Source organism: Salvelinus namaycush, chromosome 1 (assembly GCF_016432855.1).
Source record: "Salvelinus namaycush isolate Seneca chromosome 1, SaNama_1.0, whole genome shotgun sequence".
NCBI classification, from domain to species: domain Eukaryota; kingdom Metazoa; phylum Chordata; class Actinopteri; order Salmoniformes; family Salmonidae; genus Salvelinus; species Salvelinus namaycush.
The window spans coordinates 48,392,144-48,416,109 of NC_052307.1; the positions used below are offsets into that span (position 1 = coordinate 48,392,144).

The 23,966-nt window shown below is 43.5% G+C and overlaps 1 protein-coding gene across 1 annotated transcript in view; it reads right to left on the reverse strand.

Moving 5' to 3' along the window:
* Positions 1 to 3,209: 3,209 nt before the first annotated feature.
* cmya5 (cardiomyopathy associated 5) overlaps positions 3,210 to 23,966 on the reverse strand; it is a 62,343-nt gene continuing 41,586 nt past the window's right edge. Inside the window, exons 12-15 of the mRNA XM_038998886.1 lie at positions 18,834 to 18,967; positions 18,634 to 18,751; positions 18,298 to 18,474; positions 3,210 to 3,462 (exon numbers count right to left, since the gene is read on the reverse strand). Coding sequence (XP_038854814.1) covers positions 3,210 to 3,462; positions 18,298 to 18,474; positions 18,634 to 18,751; positions 18,834 to 18,967 — 682 coding nt within the window. The remainder of the gene's footprint in view (positions 3,463 to 18,297; positions 18,475 to 18,633; positions 18,752 to 18,833; positions 18,968 to 23,966) is intronic.

The window sequence follows — 23,966 nt, forward strand, 5'->3', positions numbered from 1 at the left end:
TAAACAATTGTTGGAAAAATTACTTGTGTCATGTACAAAGTAGATGTCCTAACCGACTTGCCAAAACTATAGTTTGTTAACAAGAAATTTGTGGAGTGGTTGAAAAACTAGTTTTAATGACTCCAACCTTAGTGTATGTAAACTTCTGACTTCAACTGTATGTAGGCTGGTTGATGGCACCTGCAGGCCTGTTTGAGGGACAACTGGACAGAACATATCAGAATTATTGTACTTCAGCTGAGATCCTCCTCTCCTTCCCTGTCCTTTAAGAAAATACCCTTCTTTACACTTCCTATTAGGCATGATGCTATCAAAGTGTGTCTGTCCATTTCTCTCATGTCGTTTGGTATTATCTCTCTTTCTCTCCAGGATACATCAGGGGAAGTTGTCTTGATGTTGGCACCAATTCCATCCTGCCAGGCTTTATTCCCCTCATACTAAACTTTGTTCTCTCTTGTTCAACTGCCCAATGTTTAAATTTGCTTCAAATATGTTTTTTACTGAAGGGTGACAGATGACACTTGCATGGAGGGATGTGGGTGTGGGGGAGAGAATGGATAGATGGGTGTAGATGGGTTTGGTTGAAGAAAATCCTTCTCCCCTACCTCCCTTCTCTTGATAGGGAATAAAAGTGAATGTTATTGCTGCATTTTACCTGTGATCCCAAATCAAATATTTTATGAGTCACAAGCTAAGACAAAAAACATATACTGTATATATATATATATATATATATATGTGATATGACTTTCTTTACACATCTATTCACCACTGGCCAAATGCAGTCACCAATCTCTTCAGACAGCATTTCTAGTTTTTAGGCCTGTTTAAAAAAATCTAAGGTAAACCACTTTATATTTGCCATAATAATAATATTCGTCATTTAGCAGACACTTTTATCCAAAGCAACTTACAGTCATGTGTGCATACATTTTACTTATGGGTGGTCGCGGGAATCAAACCCACCAGCCTGGCATTACAAGCACCATGATCTACCAACTGAACTACAAAGACCCACTTTGGATTAAGCTTAAAAAATGTGATACAGACTGTATTATTATGCTTATGTATGTGTTGGTACTGTATGTACAATGAGGAATCGAATATTCTTCAATCTGTCATGGGTTGAAGTTACCATTATTAATCTTGTGCCAAGTCTCATATATGGCTGAATTGTAGTGTATTTAAAGAATATTCCTTGTGTTGTACAATTCTTATACGCTATATGGCAGTAATGTGCTACCACCTTCAAAGAGGTCTGTAAGAGTTTTTCTATTCGCCCTTCAAGTACTAAGCAAATGTCCAAATGATTGCGAATGTTGCTTTTATGGATATTAGATATGACTGGTTGTGATCCAGTCACATATGGAAGTTCAATTGGGTAATGTTGAGCCCCCAACTCCTCTCTGTCACTCGCCCCATTAATTAACTTAAACATATACAGTGGTGACACGTCATTTTGAGGGGGGGGGGGGGGTGCTTTCCTGTTTTGCATGTTATTTTGGCATTAATATGTGTCACATATCAGATTGCAAACAATGTAAAAATTAATATATATATAATTGAGTTAACCCTTGTTGCAACACTTTTCCATGCAACATTGTGTTCAGATCACGGTACGCATGGTAGCTTGTGTCAAATATAGTGGGGTGCCCTAAAACAGCCAAAATCAAGCTCTCTTTCAAGTTGCGTGACTCAGTGAGTCAGTGATTCCAGTTTGTTTGCATGAGCCTTAAGAAGCATATTTGCTATTTTGTTAATCTCCTGTATTTTATTTTAGGGTGGGTTGGGTTAGGGCTTTGCTGCATTGTCAAGTATGTTTGTTCATCCTGTTTATTAAAAAGAAATTGATACTTTCCAGCAAATATCTCCTTGAATTTGTTGCTCATTCATGATATTGTTTTAGGGCCAGATTCAATCCGTAACGCTGAAGTTCAGCGCTATAGTATGGTTGAAATGTAATGGCAATGTTCTCTGTTCGTGGAGACTGCTTTCATGGTAAAACGTGCATATGTCAGCTCAATTGAAAATTACCTTTAAAAATAAAGCGCGCTATAGCGCTGAACTTTGGAGATACGGATTGAATTGAGTCCTTAATCTTTTAGGAAGTGATAACATTATTTGTTGTAATTGCTCCTGATAACGGCATTCTCTAGTTTAGTGCATGCTGTCACATCAGTCCCAAGCTGTTGCAGTTGTCAGGAGTCGCCTGTGTTACAATGTGTTGTCTTTCAGTTCATAAAATGAAAGATCCTTCTAGATCACCTTAGGAGTTTATTCAGTGCTGTCTCAAATACAAAAATAACCATCTCTTCATCAGACTCTAACATGAAGACATTCAACAAAGAGAAAAAAAACTCAAATTCATCAACATTCAGAAATGTTTCCAAACAAATACACAGAATGGATTCAACATATCTGTTTACAAGGTTATTTATACACCAGTATTCACAACATGAAACACAACTAGGGCTATGGCTTTAAACAAAATAGTTACTAGTGTCTTTATCCACACAATCTCCAAGTAATGACCTTGCTTTGCATGTAGCTCAGTGGGCTAACACAGTACTAAGTCACACAGACTACCTGGGCTCAATACCCTGGTAGCTGCATACAGTTTAATGTGCATCTCAGCAGTCTGTGCCTACTGTACCCACTAAAGGCTCTAGGAGAGATGAGTAAGACTGCTGAGAAAAGAGAGAAGGAGATACTGGAGAAATTAAAGCACGCAAAACAATTGACAAAACATGTTAAAAAATATAGCCAAAAGATGAATTAATACTAAATCTCAGAGATTAAACATTTCACCTGAACAAGAACATACTCAGTCAAATTCACAAGAGAAATAAAACAGCAATAATTGATCGATAGATATTGACTATTGCTCCGATTATGTTTTTCCTATTTATAAAATATTTTTCCTATTACCTTCAAGATTTGCACTTTCTTTCAAATCTATACTACTGAAGCAACTACAGTACTTCCTCTCTCGCTCCTGTCTGTCTTTCATCACTGAGTCAGTGAATGTCCTAATACTACTATAGGCACCACCCTCATCGGGGAGAGTCCAGAGAGACTGGCTATTTATTCCATTAAAAGTGTAGCTATCACTGTTCTAGCTGTATAAAATTTATATTTCTATAAAATGTATATTAAATCCATGGGTACTTATGATCACATAACTTGCATAGGGAAGATCTGGTGCTTGGCTAGCTGTGCTTGGCGAAGTCGGCCACCTCCAGGGCCATGCTGACTTTCAGGCTGCCTGGCTGCTCCATGCCCAGGACAGGGTGGCATGGTTGGGTGAAGCAGTGGGCGAGGGTCCCGAGCAGCTGGCCGCGCTGGGTGTTATAGAAGGACAGACGGCCATGCTTGTAGTCTAGCAGTGTGCCAATATGAGAGGGCACCTCCCCCACGAACACATCTGACTGAACACTGCCATGGAGCAGCTCAAACCGACAACTAGAGAAAGACGTGAGGGAATAAGAGAGAGGGAGTGAGAAAAATACATTTTGAGATAATTTCACTGTCAGTTAGCATTAGCCTAATGCAGCACTGTTTTGGTAACGTATCAATAAAGGTTGCATTAAAAAAACGCAGCAACTCAATGGTTCTCGATGGGGGTAGTACGTAGTGGGAGGGCCTTTGTGATGCGCTGTTTATCCATCAGAAAAGTTGCGTTTCCACTGCCCAACAGTGGTGTGGAGAACTCATTCTTATTGTTTAAACTGCTGATTGCTCTTTAAAGTTAAACTGTTTCTAATGTTCGCAAGTAATCACGTTGAAACTAAAAAACAGGTATGTGTTGAACCTGTTTTTTAGTTTCAACCAGCGATGGTTCAACACGTACCTGTTTTTTAGTTTCAACGTGATTGCAATGTCAAAATGGGCTCCATTTCACCTTACAAAAACAATGTTTTAATACTGGGCGGGGCCATACTTGCGAACATTAGAAACAGTTTAACTTTAAAGACCAATCAGCAGTTTAAACAATAAGAATGAGTTCTCCACACCACTGTTGGGCAAATTATAATTTGTTACCTTTATTTTACCAGGGAAGACATATTGAGACCTAGGTCTCCTTTTCAAATGAGCCCTGCACAATACAACACATAAATACACTATATACAGTACCAGTCAAAAGTTTGGACACACCTACTCATTCAAGGGTTTATCTTTATTTTTACTATTTTCTACATTGTAGAATAATAGTGAAGACATCAAAACTATGAAATAACACATAGAATCATGTAGTAACCCAAAAAGACCTAAACAAATAAAAATATATTTTATATTTGAGATTCTTCAAAGTAGCCACCCTTTGCCTTGATGACAGCTTTGCACACTCTTGGCATTCTCTCAACCAGCTTCATGAGGTAGTCACCTGGAATGCATTTCAATTAACATGTATGCATTGTTAAAAGTTAATTTGTGTAATTTCTTTCCTTCTTAATGTGTTTGAGCCAATCAGTTGTGTTGTGACAAGGTAGGGGTGGTATACAGAAGATAGCCCTATTTGGTAAAAGACCAAGTCCATATTATGGCAAGAACAGCTCAAATAAGCAAAGAGAAATGACAGTCCATCATTACTTTAAGACATGAAGGTCAGTCAATCTGGACATTTCCAAAGAACTTTGAAGGTTTCTTCAAGTGCAGTTGAAAAAACCATCAAGTACTATGATGAAACTGGCTCTCATGAGGACCACCACAAGGAAAGGAAGAACCAGAGTTATATCTGCTGCAGAGGATAAGTTCATTAGAGTTACCAGCCTCAGAAATCAAGACTTAACTGCACCTTAGATTGCAGCCCAAATAAATGCTTCACAGAGTTCAAGGAACACACACACAATCTCAACATCAACTGTTCAGAGGAGACTGCGTGAATCAGGCCTTCATGGTCAAATTGCTGCAAGGAAACCACTACTAAAAGGACACCAATAAGAAGAAGCGACTTGCTTGTGCCAAGAAACACGAGCAACGGACATTAGACCAGGGGAAATCTGTCCTTTGGTCTGATAAGTCCAAATTTGAGATTTTTGGTTCCAACCGCCATGTCTTTGTGAGATGCAGAGTAGGTGAACGGATGATCTCCGCATGTGTGGTTCCCAGCTTGAAGCATGGAGGAGGTGTGGTGGTGCTTTGCTGGTGACACTGTCTGTGACTTATTTAGAATATAAAGGCACACTTAACAAGCATGGCTACCACAGCATTCTGCAGTGATACACGATCCCATCTGGTTTGCACTTAGTGAGACTATCATTTGTTTTTCAACAAGACAATGACTCAAAACACACCTCCAGGCCATGTAAGGGCTATTTGACCAGGGAGGAGAGTGATGGAGTGCTGCATCAGATGACCTGGCCTCCACAATCACCCGACCTCAACCCAATTGAGATGGTTTGGGATGAGTTGGACCGCAGAGTAAAGGAAAAGCAGCCAACAAGTGCTCAGCATATTAGGGAACACCTTCAAGACTGTTGGAAAAGCATTCCAGGTGACTACCTCATGAAGCTGGTTGAGAGAATGCCAAGAGTGTGCAAAGCTGTAATCAAGGCAAAGGGTTGCTACCTTGAAGAATATCAATTATATTTTGATTTACAATGGAAAGTATAGGGGCATATCCAAATCCAGCTCCCAGATTGCAATTCCTATGGCTTCCACTAGATGTCAACAGTCTTTGTTCAAGGTTTCAGGCTTGTTTCTTCCAAAACGACGAAGAATTATGAGTTTTAATACTGGGACTCAGAGTTGGAATCAGTCTGTGCGCGCACCTGCTAATATCATTTTCCTGTTGAACATACTTCTTTCCTTATGAAATTTTATAGTTTAACTACATTTTAGGGTACCTGAGTAATACATAGAAACTTAATTTCACTTGTTTTAACAAGATTTAGCGGTATCTTTTTGGATTCTTTTCTCTGCATGTTGAACGAGTGGATTACTCAAAATCGATGGCGCCAAATAAACTGACTTTTTGGGATATAAAGAAGGATTTTATCTAACAAAGTGACACTACATGTTGTAGCTGGGACCCTTTGGATTGCAAATCAGAGGAAGATTTTCAAAAAGTGAGTATTTAAATTGCTATTTGTGATTGTGCCGGTGGAAAAATATTTTGATGTTGTGCGCCGTTTTCAAACAATCGCATGGCATGCTTTCGCTGTAATGGCTACTGTAAATCAGACAGTGCAGTTAGAATAACAATAATTTAAGCTTTTAACCGATATAAAGACACTAGTATGTACCTAAATGTTTAATATCCATAATTTGTATGATTATTTATTTGAATTGTGAGCCCTCCAGTTTCACCGGAAGCTGTCGACAGGTGCCCCGCTAGCGGGACGCCTAGCCCTAAGTCTCCTAACCTGCTATGAAGAAGTCATAGTGGCGAAGTGGCTTGTTTTTAGGGAATCTCATCCACGGACTTCGATTTTTGGTCAGGACCAAATCTGAACCAATCATAGGCGTCTATTTTTGGTTCAGATTTAGTCTGATCCGGACTGGCCTTGATTTGGCCCAAACATAGACATCTATGTTTGGTTTAGATTTGGTTTGGTCCCCATTTCATGCATGTCACGCCCTGATCTGTTTCACCTGTCCCTGTGATTGTCTCCACCCCCTCCAGGTGTCACTTATTTTTCCCTGTGTATTTATCCCTGTGTTTCCTGTCTCTCTGTGCCAGTTTGTCTTGTATGTTTTCCAAGTCAACCAGTGTTTTTCACGTTCGCCTGCTTTTTGCTATTCTCCTTTTTCTAGTCCTCCCGATTTTGAACCTTGCCCGTTTCTGGACTCTGTACCCGATTGCCTGCCTTGACTACGAGCCTGTCTGCCACTCTGTACTTCCTGGACTATGAACTGGTTTTGACCTTTTGCCTGTCCATGACCATTCTCTGGCCTACTCCTTTTGGAATAGTAAGCATTGTAAGACTACAACCATCTGCCTCCTGTGTCTGCATCTGGGTCTCAACTTGTGTCATGATAATGCATTTGGTCTATTCCAGAGCAAGCACACCTGATTAAACTTGTCAACTCATCCTCAAGCTCTTCAATCTCTCTGGATAAGAGCGTCTGCAAAATGACTAAAATGAAAGCTAGTTCAGCGCTACAGCAAAATTGTGAAATGTTTGGGGGTGTGTGCTCTTCATGGATGAATCCCAGTTTCAACTGTACCAGGCAGATGGCAGACGTGTGGGTGAGCGATTTGCTGATGTTAATGTTGCGGACAGTGCCCCATGGTGGCGGTGGGGATAAGGTATTGGGAGGCATAAGCTACGGGCAACGAACACAATTGCATTTTATCGATGGCAATTTGAAAACACATAGGTACCGTGACGAGATTGAGGCCCATTGTCGTGCCATTTATCCGCCGCCATCACCTCATGTTTCAGCTTGATAATGCAAGGCCCCATGTAGCAAGGGAATTCCTGTAAGCTGATAATGCAAACTCACCAGACATGTAACCCGTTGAACATGTTTGGGATGCTCTGGATCAACGTGTAAGACAGTGTGTTTCAGTTCCCGCCAATATCAAGCAACGTCACACAGCCATTAAAGAGGAGTGGGACAACATTCCACGATCATGATCAACTCTATGCGAAGGAGATGTGTAACGCTACATGAGGCAAATGGTTGTCACAAGAGATACTGACTGGTTTTCTGATCCAAGCCCCTACCTTTTTCTTTTTACTCAACTGTGGCGAACAGATGCATATGGTTGAAGTCGGAAGTTTAAATACACTTAGGTTGGAGTCATTCAAAATAGTTTTTCAACCACTCCACACATTTCTTGTTAACAAACTATAGTTTTGGCAAGTCGGTTAGGACATCTACTTTGTGCATGACACAAGTAATTTTTCAAACAATTGTTTACAGACTATTTCACCGCATCACAATTGCAGTGGGTCAGAAGTTTACATACACTAAGTTGACTGTGCCTTTAAACAGCTTGAAAATTACAGAAAACGATGTCATGTCTTTAGAAGCTTCTGATATGCTAATTGACATCATTTGAGGTGTACCTGTGGATGTATTTCGAAACCTACCTTCAAACTCAGTGCCTCTTTGCTTGACATCAAGTGAAAATCCAAAGTAATCAGCCAAGACCTCAGAATCAAATTGAGACCTCAACAAGTCTGGTTCATCCTTGGAAGCAATTTCCAAACTCCTGAAGGTACCACGTTCATCTGTACAAACAATAGTACGCAAGTATAAACACCATGGGACCACGCAGCCGTCATACCGCTCAGGAAGCATACGCGTTCTGTCTCCTAGAGATTTACATACTTGGTGCGAAAAGTGTAAATCAATCCCAAAACAACAGCAAAGAACCTTGTGAAGATGCTGGAGGAAACCGATACAAAAGTATCTATACCCACAGTAAAACGAGTCCTATATCGACGTAACCTGAAAGGCCGCTCAGCAAGGAAGAAGCCACTGCTCTAAAACCGCCATAAAAAAGCCAGACTACGGTTTGCAATTTCACATGGGGTCAAAGATCATACTTTTTGGAGAACTGTCCTCTGGTCTGATGAAACAAAAATAGAACTGTTTGGCCATAATGACCATAATTATGTTTGGAGGAAAAAGGAGGAGGCTTGCAAGCAGAAGAACACCATCCCAACCGTGAAGCCCGGGGGTGGCAGCATCATGTTGTGGGGTGCTTTGCTGCAGGAGGGACTGGTGCACTTCACAAAATAGATGGCATCATGAGTAAGGTAAATTATGTGGATATACAGTATTGAAGCAACATCTCAAGACAGTCAGGAAGTTAAAGCTTGGTCACAAATGGGTCTTCCAAATGGACAATGACCCCAAGCATACTTCCAAAGTTGTGGCAAAATTGCTTAAGGACAACAAAGTCAAGGTATTGCAGTGGCCATCACAAAGCCCTGACCTCAATCCTATGGAAAATATGTGGGCAGAACTGAAAAAGCGCGTGCGAGCAAGGAGGCCTACTAACCTGATTCAGTTACACAAGCTCTGTCAGGATGAATGGGCCAAAATTCACCCAACTTATTGTGGAAAGCTTGTGAAAGGCTACCTGTAACGTTTGACCCAAATTAAACAATTTAAAAGGTAATGCTACCAAATACTATTTGAGTGTATGTAAACTTCTGACCCACTGGGAATGTGATAAAATAAATAAAAGCTGAAATAAATCATTCTCTCTACTATTATTCTGACATTTCACATTCTTAAAATAAAGTGGTGATCCTAACTGACCTAAGACAGGGAATTTTTACTAGGATTAAATGTCAGGAATTGAGAAAAACTGAGTTAATTGCATTTGACTAAGGTGTATGTAAACTTCCGACTTCAACTGTATACTGTTTTTGCATTAGGACTACACACCCGATTCAAATCATCAACACTTGATAAGTTGATCGTTTGAGTCGGCTATGCAGTGCTAGGGCAAAAACTTAAATGCACCCGTTTGGATCCTCAACACCAGGATTAAGAAATGATGTTCCATCTAGACTAATCACATTCCCCAACTCACTTCTCCCTGGCTACTGTATGTAGACATGATCCAACTCTGTGATCACATTGACTATAAGTCAGTTAATGTTTATTATGTGTACCTATCTGCTTTCTTTTCAGACCACAAGCATGCCTGTTAAAAACTTTCAATGTTGTAATTCTGACACGATTGATGTTTTTCAGGTGATGGTGGTGGCCGTTTATCATAGAGATGGGCAACTCTAGTCCTCAGAATGCAATTAGTTTAATCAGGTGTGTTAGCTGGGGCAGGGTAAGTGACACCAATCAGGCCCCAGATGGCTGAAGTAACACGATGAGAATGACCAGATCGAGATGGAATCAACACTCCAGTATTATGTGATACAGGGCTCTTCTGGAGAGTTACCATCTTGTAGGTTCTCTTCAACCCTAATCTATACTGAACTAAAATAAACACAATAATTTCAAAGTTTTACTGAGTTACAGTGACATGTCTGGTGAGTATGCAGGCCATGAAAGAACTGGTTGGATATACTGCCAGTCTCGAATACGACGTTGGAGGCGGCTTATGGTAAAGAAATTAACGTTCAATTATCTGGCAACAGCTCTGTTGGACATTCAGCATGCCAATTGCACACTCCCTCACAACAGCTGTGGCATTGTGTTGTGTGACAAAACTGCACATTTTAGAGTGGCCTTTTGTCCCCAGCACAAGGTGCACATTTGTGATGATCATGCTGTTTAATCAGCTTCTTGATATGCCACACCTGTCAGGTTGATGGATATTCTTGGTAAAAGAGCAATGTTCACTAACAGGGACGTAAACAAATTTGTGCCCAAAATTTGAGTGAAGTCCGATTTTTGAGCATATGGAAAATTTCTGGTATCTTTTATTTCAGCTCATGAAACATGGGACCATCACTTTACATGTTGCGTTTATATTTTTGTTAAGTATAGTTCACCTGATTCTAATAACTAGCAGGTTGATAAGCTACAGGAGGGTACTCTCCAGTAGAGCTGAACCTCCACCTTGTCGCTTGTGACCTTGCCAAATCAAATCAAATTTTACTGGTCACATACACGTGTTTAGCAGATGTTATTATGGGTGTCGTGAAATGCATGTGCTTCTAGCTCCGACAGTGCAGTAATATCCAACAAATTCACAACATATACCCAATACAAAAAAACTAAGTAAGGAAAGGAATTAAGAATATATACACACACTACCGTTCAAAAGTTTGGGGTCACTTAGAAAAATCCTTGTGTTTTTAAGAAAAGCTCATTTTTTGTCCATTAAAATAACATCAAATTGATCAAAAATACAGTGTAGACATTGTTAAATGTTGTAAATGACTATTGTAGCTGGAAACGTCTGATTTTTAATGGAATATCTACATAGTCGTACAGAGGCCCATTATCAGCAACCATCGCTCTTGTATTCCAATGGCACGTTGTGTTAGCGAATCCAAGTTGATCATTTTAAAAAGCTAATTGATCATTAGAAAACCCTTTTGCAATTGTTAGCACAGCTGAAAACTGTTGTTCTGATTAAAGAAGCAAAAAAACTGCCTTCTTTAGACAAGTTGAGTATCTGGAGCATCAGCATTTGTGGGTTCGATTACAGGCAAAAAATGGCCACAAACAAAGAACTTTCTTCTGAAACTCAGTCTATACTTGTTCTGAGAAATGAAGGCTATTCCATGCGAGAAATTGCCAAGAAACTGAAGATCTTGTACACCACTGTGTACTACTCCCTTCACAGAACAGCGAAAACTGGCTCTAACCAGAATAGAAAGTGGAGTGGAGGTCCCGGTGCACAACTGCGCAAATACATTAGAGTGTCTAGTTTGAGAAACAGACACCTAACAAGTCCTCAACTGGCAGCTTCATTAAATAAACTCAGCAAAAAAGAAACGTCCTCTCACTGTCAACTGCGTTTATTTTCAACAAACTTAACGTGTAAATATTTGTATGACCATAACAAGGATTCAACAACTGAGACAAACTGAGACAAACTGAACAAGTTCCACAGACATGTAGAATGACGGACCCTCCATCCTGTACCTGTCCCGCAGGTGTGATGTTCGGATGTACCGATCATGTGCAGGTGTTGTTACACGTGGTCTGCTACCGCGAGGACGATCAGCTGTCCATCCTGTCTCCCTGTAGCGCTGTCTTAGGCATCTCACAGTACGGACATTGCAATTTGTTGCCTTGGCCACATCTGCAGTCCTCATGCCTCCTTGCAGCATGCCTGAGGCACATTCACGCAGATGAGCAGGGACCCTGGGCATCTTTCTTTTGGTGTTTTTCAGAGTCAGTAGAAAGGCCTCTTTAGTGTCCTAAGTTTCATAACTGTGACCTTTATTGCCTACCGTCTGTAAGCTGTTAGTGTCAGAACAACCGTTCCACAGGTGCATGTTCATGAATTGTTTATGGTTCATTGAAACAGTGTTTAAACCCTTTACAATGAAGATCTGTGAAGTTATTTGGATTTTTACGAATTACCTTTGAGAGACAGGGCCTTGAAAAAGCGACGTTTCTTTTTTTGCTGAGTTTAGTACCCGCAATACATCAGTTTTAACGTCAACAGTGAAGAGGTGACTCCGGGATGCTGGCACACCTCTGTCCAGTGTCTGTTCTTTTGCCCATCTTAGTCTTTAATTTTTATTGGTCAGTCTGAGATATGGCTTTTTCTTTGCAACTCTGCCCAGAAGGCCAGGTTTTGTTTCTTTCCTACCTTCACTACCTGGGGGTGACCCGTCAGGAAGTCCAGAACCCAGTTGCACAGGGCAGGATTCAGACCCAGGGCCTCAAGCTTAATGGTGAGCTTGGAGGGTACTATGGTGTTGAATACTGAGCTATAGTCAATGAACAGCATTCTTACATAGTTATTCCTCTTGTCCAGATGGGATAGAGCAGTGTGCAGAGTGATGGCGATTGCATCGTCTGTGGATCTATTGGGGCGGTAAGCAAATTGTAGTGGTCTAGGGTGGCAGGTAAGGTAGGGGTGATATGATCTTTGACTAGTCTCTCAAAGCACTTCATGATGACTGAGGTGAGTGCTACAGGGCAATAGTAATTTAGTTCAGTTACCTTTGTCTTCTTGTGTACAGGAACAATGGTGGCCATATTGAAGCATTTGGGGACAGCAGACTGGGATAGGGAGAGATTGAATATGCCCGTAAATACACCAGCCAGCTGATCTGCGCATGCTCTGAGGACGCAGCTAGGGATGCCGTCTGGGTCGGCAGCCTTGCGAGTGTTAACACGTTTAAATGTCTTACTCACGTCGGCCACGGAGAAGGAGAGCCCAACAGTCCTAGGTAACGGGCCGCGTCGGTGGCACTGTGTTATCCTCAAAGCGGGTGAAGGTGTTTAGCTTGTCCGGAAGCAAGACGGTGTCTGTGATGTGGCTTGTTGTTTTCCTTTTATAGTCCGTGATTGTCTATGGACCCTGCCACATACGGCTCGTGTCCAAGCCGTTGAATTGCGATTGGTCCGATTGGTCAGACCAGCGTTGAAAAGTACGAAGCACGGGTACTTCCTGTTTGAGTTTCTGCCTAAAGGAAGGGAGCCGCAAAATGGAGTCATGGTCAGATTTGCCGAAAGGAGAGCAGAGGGCCTTGTAAGCATCCCGGAAGTTTGAATAGCAGTGGTCAAGTGTTTTACCCGCGTGAGTACAACAATCGATATGTTGGTAGAACTTCAGCAGCCTAGTTCTCAAATTTGCCTTGATAAAATACCCAGCTACAATAAATGCAGCCTCAGTATATGTGGTTTCCAGTTTGCATAAAGTCCAGTGAAGTTCTTTGAGGGCTGTTGTGGTATCGGCTTGATGGGGGATATAAACGGCCGGGACTATGACCGAGGAGAATTCTCTTGGGAGATAATACGGTCGGCATTTTTTTGTGAAATATTTTAGGTTGGGTGAACAAAAGGACATGAGTTCATGTATTACAATTACACCATCGTTAATCATGAAACACACATCTCCGCCCTTCTGCTTCCCGGAGAGATATTTATTCCTGTCTTCGCAATGAACTGAGAATCCCTCTGGCTGGACCGATTTCATTCCAGAGCGCCATGTTTCCGTGAAACAAAGTATGTTACAGGCCCTGATGTCTCTTTGGAAAGAAATCCTTGCCCTGAGCTCGTCAACTTTGTTATCCAAAGACTGAACATTAGCCAGTAATATACTCAGAAGCGGTGGGTGGTGTGCACACCATCTAAGTCGAACCAGCAGGCCGCTCCGAGTGCCTCTCCTCCACCAGCGATGTTTTGGGTCGGCCTCTGGAATGAGTTCAATTGCACTGGGGAGAGTGAACAAAGGATCTGCTTCAGGGAAGTTGTATTCCTAGTCGTAATGCTGGTAGTTCTGATAAGTTACCGCCGCTCTGATATCCAACAGTTCTTCCTGGCTGTATGTAATGACACAACATTTCCTGAGCTAATAATGTAAAAAATACATTAAAAAAACAAAATACCGCTAGTCGCGAGGCCGCCATGTCCATCGGCGCCAGATATCCATGTAATCATGTACGTTTTGGTGGGGCAAACAAAAAAAATGGGATGCATGCCAGCAAAGCCACTACACAACACTAAACAATAAATTGATTGCACTATAACGGTGACAAACGGTGCCCACAAACTGTTAGGGCCTGCATAAAGCTGTCCCAACAGCAGAGTCCCAACACCTTACCACTGCTACACCTGGCTATCAGCGGAGCCTTGTCTGCCAGCGAAACAGTTCATTCAGACTCATTTACTGCCTTTAAAAAAAACGACTGACTTGCTAAAACAAATGTAATCATTGAATATTGTAAGAGCTTTCATTGTCTGCCCCCTAAATTTATCCTACGTTTCTGACTTGGTGTACAGGGAGTACACTAAGAACGGCCAATGTTCTGAATTCTGCCGCTGTACATTTCAAAAGTGCTGAACAAATTGTTAAATTGACTACGTCCGTCATCGCTCGCTCATTATTGTCTTAATCGAAATGACGGATTGCCTCTTATCTGTTTGTTGTCCCTTATGCCATAGCTTGTACATCTCAATTGTCAGTAGAAACCACATTTGTTTAAGCAAGTCAGTCATGTTTTTTTTAAAGGCAGTAAATGTGGCTGAATGAACTGTTTCGCTGGCAGACAAATCTCCGCTGATAGCAGTGATAAGGTGTTGGGACTCTGCTGTTGGGACAGCTTTATGCATCCCACTTTTTTTTTTTTTGCCCCACCAAGATCGCCACTGCATGTAAGTGTAGCCTACATCAGAAATTACGTTTTTTTTTCTCTAACAGTAACGTTAAACTATGCTGTAATATTTAGGCCTATGTAGAATACTAATGAATCATTAAGTGATCTTGCAAGACATTGATTTAGCTTTGATCTAAACTTTATTAAAACCTCTCTGGGATATGTGGGACGGTAGCGTCCCACCTGGCCAACATCCAGTGAAAATGCAGAGCGCCAAATTCAAATAAATTACTATAAAAATGTAACTTTCATGAAATCACACATTCAATATACCAAATTAAAGCTACACTTGTGAATCCAGCCAACGTGTCAGATTTCAAAAATGCTTTACGGCGAAAGCAAACAATGCTATTATCTGAGGATAGCAACCAAGCAAACAAACACAGACCATCATATTTCAACCCTCCCGGCGCGATAGTCACAGACATGATTCAAGCAGTTTTAGAAACTTCAGAGTGTTTTCTATCCAATACTAATAATAATATGCATATATTAGCATCTGGGACTGAGTAGGAGGCAGTTTACCCTGGGCACGCTTTTCATCCAAATGTGAAGCACCATTCTGAGAAGTGGCGAAGCGTGGCTCCGATGCTCTCCGGCAGATCTACACCCCTGTCTAGCAGTAGGCTATGTCGGTCTGCAAGAAGCCCCTCATTAAATATATTTATTACATATTAATTTATAAGGTTTTAGAAGGTTTTGCACCCTTCTTGGCAACTCACTATCACAATAAATCTAATTTACATTTCAAATGAAAAAAAAAACTCACCTGGAATTTGAACTTGCTGCAAATGTAAAAAATTAACAGAACCCTAGCTCGCAATACTGAGCTCTCTCTCCAATTGAACTTTTGTGTGTGTTTTATTCATTTTGATTAGCTGATGGTGCCGTGTGACTTCTGTTAAGGACGCGCTCATAAAAAAAGTGTTAAATCACGTCTAACTACGTCAACATTTGTAATTGGCTGATACAGACTTTGTTACGTCCAGCTGGTGTCGTTACCATAGGGCTAAGTATGTCAGGTTATGTGATGGGAAAAGCTAACAAATAGCGTTCTATCACATGCAACTACATAGTTGGTCAGTGACAAAAACTCTAAATGTAATCCATTTTAAAATCAGGCTGAACCCTTTCTGAAGGCACTGTATGCCATTGCCCCAACTGTAGACCAGGCCTTGATAGAACTACAATCTGACTTTGTTGTCTTACAAAAACTTGTACTTAATGTGGGCAAGACTAAATACATGTTGTTCTCTCATTCTCAACAATAAATCTGATGACCTACATATTTATTCATTGGGTTTCTGCATATAAATACCTAGGCATTTGGATTGACAAGGATATAACAAAAAAATATATACTGATGAATAAAGAAATCAAACATTTACTACAAAATGTAAATAGGATCATTTTGGTCATAAAGTCAGTCATGTCCAAAACATTAGTTCCGAAGTATGTCACAACGTAAATGAAGGTTGAGTTTATGTCAATGGGAAAATGTGTTTTTATAATTAAGTAGAACGCGCTCTTTATGACAGAATGTTAAATTTGGGTGAAATCAAATGGTTTTTTTTGACCAAGTTACTCTTCTCAAAAGGCACCGAATTGGTGAAACAACCCTTGATGTATTTTGGACATTGTTTTTTTATGTTGACTACTTTAAAGACATGCTCCAGAACTTTGGCGACTACTAAATATTTTTTAAACCTCCCACTTTGGGCTGGATATGTCAAAGTGTAGTTCATACATGCATAATCTATGAGCAGAATTACTGTTTTACCTCAATTAGCCAAGAAATCCCTTTTTTCTGAAAGCTGTGCTCCACCATTTTCCCTATATTTTCCCCTCACGTAGCATTTTCCCACTAGCAATTCAAGTTCTACCAACGAGCTTCAGCCCCTTGCCATTTGAGTGACATCTAGCAAAAGGCACATCATGCACACATAGCAGAGTAAAAGAGAGAGCAATGACGTGGTGCACATATGTCACATAGTATGCCATTTTCGGGAACCACTTTTGGCTCGTGAGCACTACATTCAGAACTACTGGCTAATAAGTAAACAAAAGTACCGGAGAATCTCTTTAAACATTTTCTTCTCTAGAATGGCTGGACCGATCGGCACCAAATTTAGTAAGTAGCATCTCAAACATAAAAGGCTGTAACGTAACAAAATGTGGAAAATGTCAAGGGGTCTGAATACTTTCTGAATGCACTGTACCTTTATTTAAACAGGGAGTCACCATTGACACCATGGTCTATTTCACAAGGGAGCCCTGCATATACAATTCATAATACAAAATAAATAAAAAATCAGATACAATGTAAAACAAAAATTACAGAACAAAAATATTCAAGAAATACAGTGCAAAGGTCCCCAATCAATATTTGAAATTGTCCAAGCGGCACAAAAACATCCAATTGTAATGTATTTTGTAGTTGGTTCCAGCAATGAGGTGCATTAAAACTAAGAGCGGATTTACCTAGTAGAAGAGCTTGAATGTTTTTTCCTGTCCAATAGTGCCCCCGTGTGGCCAAACACGACTTTACAAGTTCACTAGACTGACATCCATCTGAGTCAAACAGTTCGAGATATACAGTGAGCACCATAATTCATTGGACAGTGACCATTTTTTGTTATTTTGGTTCTGTACTTTAGCACTTTGAGTTTGAAAGGATACAATGATGGTGAAGTGCAGACTGTCAGCTTTAAATTTGAGGGTATTTTCATACATATCGGATGAACCGTTTAGAAATGACAGCACCTTTTGTACATGGTCCCCCATTTTAAGGTACTACAAGTATTTGTTGAACTGGCTTCACAGATGTGTGTCGTTAGGCAGGTGTATTCATTTGTGTCGTTAGTGAATGCAGGAGAGCTGTTGATGAATAGTATTGATTCTAGACTTTGCTATTGCCTTTGGAGGTTGTTGTTGGGGTGTGACACATGAGGAAGACAGCTGTGTCGATTCAAATGAAGCTGGCAGTCATAAGGCTCAGAAATGAAAATTAATCAATCAGGAACATTGCAAAAACCCTGGGCATGCCCAAGTTAACAGTTTGGTTCATCATTAACAAGAAAAAAAACTACCAGTGAACTCAATTATGTCAAAAGACCCGGTAGACCTACTACCTCAAATCAGCCTGACTAACCGGTGTCTGTATGTAGCCTCGCTACTTTTATAGCCTCGCTACTGTACATAGCCTGTCTTTTTACTGTCGTTTTATTTCTTTACCTACCTATTGTTCACCTAATACCTTATTTGCACTATTGGTTAGAGCCGGTAAGTAAGCATTTCACTGTAAGGTCTACCTACACCTGTTGTATTCAGCGCACGTGACAAATAATCTTTGATTTTATATTGCTTGAGAGGGTGTAGCCCTGGGCCCTTTACCCTCTTGCAAAGACTTAACCTTGTAGGTCTTACCCTCTCACAGGAATTTGCATTTGCCCTTACGGAAGAAGAATTAATGCCAACAAATAGAATAGAGTTTCTCGCAGCTTCGCTGCTTGAACCCCTAATAGAAAAGGCTGTTGGGAAAGAGGATAGATAAGAGATTGGATATAAATAAAGGAATAGATACCTGTAGGGTGTAGGGACACAATGCAGACACCAGGATTCACTGTTCTCCCCCAGTAGGCTGTCCCTATTGGCTGTCTCATATGCCACTCCCACCCGGTATGCAGAACTTCTGGTCACATTGGTCTCCCAGTAGTGATGCCCCCTCATGGGTAACAACTCACCCAGGACAGATGGACATCTAGGGGTAAAACACACACACCACAGTTAGCATCTCATTTATCCAGAGACCTGGCAAAATGTCAGCCAAGTAAAAGCATAACATTTGCATCAAACATTATATTACAGAGCAGCACACACATCACACAGACAGAAGATACCTGAGCAAGACAAAACTCACTCGTTAACCACATCCCCTCTCTCTGTGTATGTGTCCTGGGGGTAGTACAGGGTGGTCTGGTCCTCAGACAGTTTCAGGACAGGGTGAGCCGAAGCCTTCAACAGGTGGAACCTAGTTCCTGGATACAGTGTACAGAGGTCAGTGTGTGTGGCTGTGGGTGTGTGTATGTTTGTGTATGTGCGCGCGGGTCTCGCTCTCACCCCTGGTAGATATGAGAGCAGCCTCGCTCTGTTCGCTGGCTCCAGCTTTGTTGACAGCTTTGATGTAGAACAGGTAGTTCTCATTGGGATGCAGTAGTACCCTCTGTTGTCTGCCCTGGATACCGGAGATAGACCTACACACATCCATGCACCCACCACACACACACACGAGGGATAATCATTGCTTGACATTTTTGAATGACGACATGATAGCAGTTTGTAAATGGAAACGACGGTTACGTATGCAACCACGTTAATGTGAGCTATATGGATCACTCCAATATATTGGTATCACTGCGCGGCGGAAGGATACATCCGAGGTGAGGATTTACAGATTTACTCCCGTGTACAACTGTGTCACAGCTGGGGTCTGCCCCAATATACAGACCCCATGGCCGCGACACGTTCTCTACATCATTTTTGAGGCACCTCTAGCACCGTAGAGGTTTGGAGTGATCCATATAGCTCAAATAACTGTGGTTACATAACTAACCATCGTTATGTATCACTATATTGGATCACTCTAATATATTGGTATACCCGTACCAGATTAGTCGGTGCTAGAGGGACCTGGCCAACCAGCCGCAAAGCCCCAGCGCGGGACCGAGACGCAGGGGCTGTCAATGTGGAAGGGGAAGCAACGCCCAGGACCCAACTGCAGAGGGAGGTGTCACATTTACCCGATAGTACCTAGCAAAGGTGCAAGAGGAAGCCCAGCTGGCCGCAGCACAGATATTAGCGAGGGGCACTCCTCTCAGTAGAGCCCAGGACGCAGCCACACCTCATGCTGAATGTGCCACCACAGATCCCAGCACTGGCCTGCCAGGCAGGCGGTATGCTGTCGTAATCGTGTCGACGATCCATTGAGACAAAGAGCTGGTCTGTTGTTCTCACTGACCTTGTCCGCTCCACACAGGCAGCCAGTGCCACAGCATGCCAGAGGGAGGCCAAGACTCACCCGCCACTGCAGGGGGGAGGTCATAAGCAGACAGGATCAAAAGGGATGTTCACATGTCTGTCTGACAGAACCTTCGGGAGGAATGAAGGGTTGGGGCGGAGAGATACACTCCTCCCCCCAGGGTCCATCCAGTAGCACTCAGAACTCACCAAAAGAGCATGGAGCTCACCCACCCTCTTCATAGAGAGGTGTTTCAGGGAGGCAGACTTCAACGGTTCGAAAGGCGGCTTTGCCAAAGCTGCCAAGACCACATCCAGATCCCAGCTCGACATTGAGCGGGTCATAGCTGGACGCAGGCAATGAACAAACTCCCTTCATAAACCTGGAGACCAAGGGATGGCGCCCCACTGGCCTGTCCATCCACCCCGCATGGCAGAAAGATATAGCGGCCAAATACCCTCTCAGTGTAGAGGCTGCCAAGCCCTCATCCAAGCGAGACTGCAGGTATTGGAGGACATACTGCACCCCGCATGACTCAGGCACAACCTCAATTACAAGTGCACCACGAGCAGAACAATCGCCAGCGCAACTGGTATGCCGCGGTTGTAATCAGCGCCCTTGCGCTCTGCATGGTGTTCATTACACCCTCCTGTAGTCCTAACATGGACCATGGGTGCCGTTCAGTGGCCAAGCCCACAGACTGAGGCGGTGCGGCCTCGGATGCCACAGAGTTCCCCCGACCTGAGACAGCAGGTCCGGTCTCAGGGGAAGTTGCCAAGGTGTCCCAGACAACAGGAGAAGGCTGAACCAGGGTCGTCTGGGCCAGTATGGGGCCACCGGAAGCAGACAATGCTCTGCTATTCTGGTCCTGTCCAGCACAGCCTGGATCAGGGGAAAAGGGGGGAATGCCCAATCGTGAGCCAGAGTATCCAAGCCCAGAGGCCCTGGTGGCTCCGACATGGAGTACCACAGGGGGCAATGTGCATTGTCCAGGAAGGCAAACAGGTTCACCTGCACCCTACCGAACTTGTCCCACAAGTGCTGCATCACCTGGGGATGTAGGCTCCAGTCCCAAGGTGGCAGGCCCTCCTTCGAGAGCATATCCGCTGCCACATTTAGGATGCCAGGTACATGCGCTGAGCGTAGAGACGCTAGACGTCCCTGAGCCCAGAGAAGGAGGTCCTGTGCCATAATATGGAGGCGCTGGGACCTCAGTCCACTCTGATGGTTGATGTAAGCCACCACTGTGGTGTTGTCCGTTCTCACCAGGACATGTCTTCCCTTCAGATGTGGAAGAAAAGACTACAGGGCCAGCAATATAGCTCGGAGCTGTAGTGTATTGATGTGCCTGCCACTCTAAGGGGGTAGCCAACAGCCGCTGGCTGACTTGGCCTTGGTCAGGTCCCAGGGGAATCAACAACAAGGCTGCCGTCAGCAAGCCCAACAGGCGTTGGCAGGTTAGGGCAGATACCAACCACCCCTGCCGAAAGTGGTCGAGGCAAAATAAGATCGCCTGAACCCTTCTGGTGGGCAGGCATGCTCTCATGAGAACTGAGTCCAGTTCCATGACAATGAAGGCCACTCTCTGGGTGGGCATCAGATGATTCTTCTTGTCATGTATAATAATGCAAAGCCCACCAATGTGGGTCAGGAGCCTGCCACTGTCTGACAGAACCTGGGTCCTGGTCAGAGCACAAATCAGCCAATCGTCCAGGTAACTGAGGATCAACAATCCTCGGGACGTGAGAGGTGTCAGGACAGCGTCCATGCACTTTGCGAAAGTGCGGGGTGCCAAGGAGAGGCCAAAGGGAAGAACCATGAATTCGTAAGCCCTCCCTTCGAAAGCGAATCGGAGGTACTGCCAATGACCTGGGTGAACAGGAACATGGAAGTACGCATCCATCAGGTCCAGCGTCACAAACCACTGGTCCCTGGACAAGGCCTGCAACATGTGGGCTGGGGACAGCATGTGGAACCTCAGTACCATCAAGTACCCATTGAGGTTGCAGAGGTCCAGAATCACTCGAAACCCTCCGTCTCTTTTTGGGACCACAAAATAAGTGGAGTAGAACCCACCTATCGGTTCTCAAACCTGCGGATGACATCCTTGTCCAGGAGTGAGGAAATCTCTCGCCGCAGGGTTTTCTTCCACCGTGGTCCCTGAAAGATGGAGAACGGCACCAGAATTGGAGTCAGTACCCCTCGAGCACAACACCCATGGGGACTCCACACAAACCTCCCACTTTGCACTTTGAGACAGAGGCCAGGGAAGGGCGTGTCAGGGGACCTGCCGGGGCCCGCCTCTCCTCTGGCGCCCCAAGCGCATGGGTCCCCCAGGCACGCCCCTATGGCGGTGACGGTTGACACCATCACACCTGTCACAAAGGGAAGCTCAGCCAAGCCAACAAGGCCACGGAACTGTTTGGCCATAATGACCATCGTTATGTTAGGAGGAAAAAGGGGGAGGCTTGCAAACTGAAGAACAACATCCAACCGTGGGATGGTGTGGAAGCATCATGGGGGTGGAAGCATCATGTTGTGGGGGTGCTCTGCTGCAGGAGGGACTGGTGCACTTCACAAAATAGATGGCATCATGAGGGAAAATGATGTGGATATATTGAAGCAACATCTCAAGACATCAGTCAGGAAGTTAAAGCTTGGTCGCAAATGGGTCTTCCATTGAACAATGAACAATGACCCAATGCATACTTCCAAAGTTGTGGCAAAACGACTTAAGGACAACAAAGTGAAGGTATTGGAGTGGCCATCACAAAGCCCTAACCTCAACCCCATAGAAAATTTGTGGGCAGAACTGAAAAAGTCTGTGTGAGCAAGAAGGCCTACAAACCTGTCTCAGTTACACCAGCTCTGTCAGGAGAAATGGGCCAAAATTCACCCAACTTATTGTGGGAAGCTTGTGGAAGGCTACCCGAAACGTTTGACCCAAGTTAAACAATTTAAAGGCAATGCTACCAAATACTAATTGAGTGTATGTAAACTTCTGATCCACTCGGAATGTGAGGAAAGAAATAAAAGCTGAAATCAAATCATTCTCTCTACTATTATTCTGACATTTCACATTCTTAAAATAAAGTGGTGATCCTAACTGACTTAAGACAGGGGATTTTTACTAGGATTAAATGTCAGGAATTGTGAAAAACTAAGTTTAAATGTATTTGGGTAAGGTATGTAAACTTTCGACTTCAACTGTATATGTGGCTCTCAAGTCCACATCAAAGACTCTGGGGGGGTCCCGCCTTCAGTCGCGAGTTCCGCCCTGGCAGAGGCCCAGCTCTCCTGCAAGGCCTCGCGGAACTCAGCAGAGATGGGGACAGATGGAGAGTCCTCACTGTCCACCAGTTGATGTCCAGTGCAGTGGCTACCCAAGTGAGTAGGCCGCTCATACCTTCTCTAGCCGCTCGGGGCGATGAAGCCCCGCTGGCGGCTTCAGATGGCCTGTCAGCCTGGTAGCTCCGCTCACATGAGGAACAGTTCCAGCATCGTCTCCCAGGAACAGCCTATCACTGGCCAACAGGGAACAGCTGTCGTTGCCATCGAAGCTATCAACCTCCTGACGCAGCGCATGCGCCCTCCGTTCAAGGTGGTCCCAGTGGTCCGTACAGGACTGGCAGCAGATGGGCTCTGCCTGCGGTGGCTCTCGCCACGCTTCCTTTTAGGGGTACTGGGCCCAGTAGAGGGATTAACAGCTCGCTGCCGCACCACTCCTGAGGGAGGGAGCTTGTCCCCAGCCTGAGCCCCAGCCTGGCCGACCCACTTGCGCATGGCCTCCAATCGCGCCAAGTGCAGGCATTCTAAGAACACCACACAAAACAGGCATCCAGTATGGTTCAAACCCAGGCAGTGCATACACGAGGTATGTCCCCCAGGGGGATGCCACCATCACCCCTGTCACAAAGGGAAGCCATAAGCTCAGCCAAGCCAACTAGGCCACGGAGCAGGGGTCTGACGCCCTGGGAGAGCTATGTCGTGACCCGCTTGGAGGAATAGGGACCCGGTGAGGGATAAATTACCCAGTACCTCTGCAAACACAGGCAGACCAAAAAACACAAAAAAAACAGGTAATGGATAAGACTTATGTGTGTGTTTGTTTTACGCCAACTGCGATTTACCTAGCAGGATTCATATCCAAGTAGAAAACAAAAAACAGCACCATATGATGGAGTAACTCCGTTAAGGAACTCCAAAGTTAATGTCTCAACGTAGTGGTAGCCCAC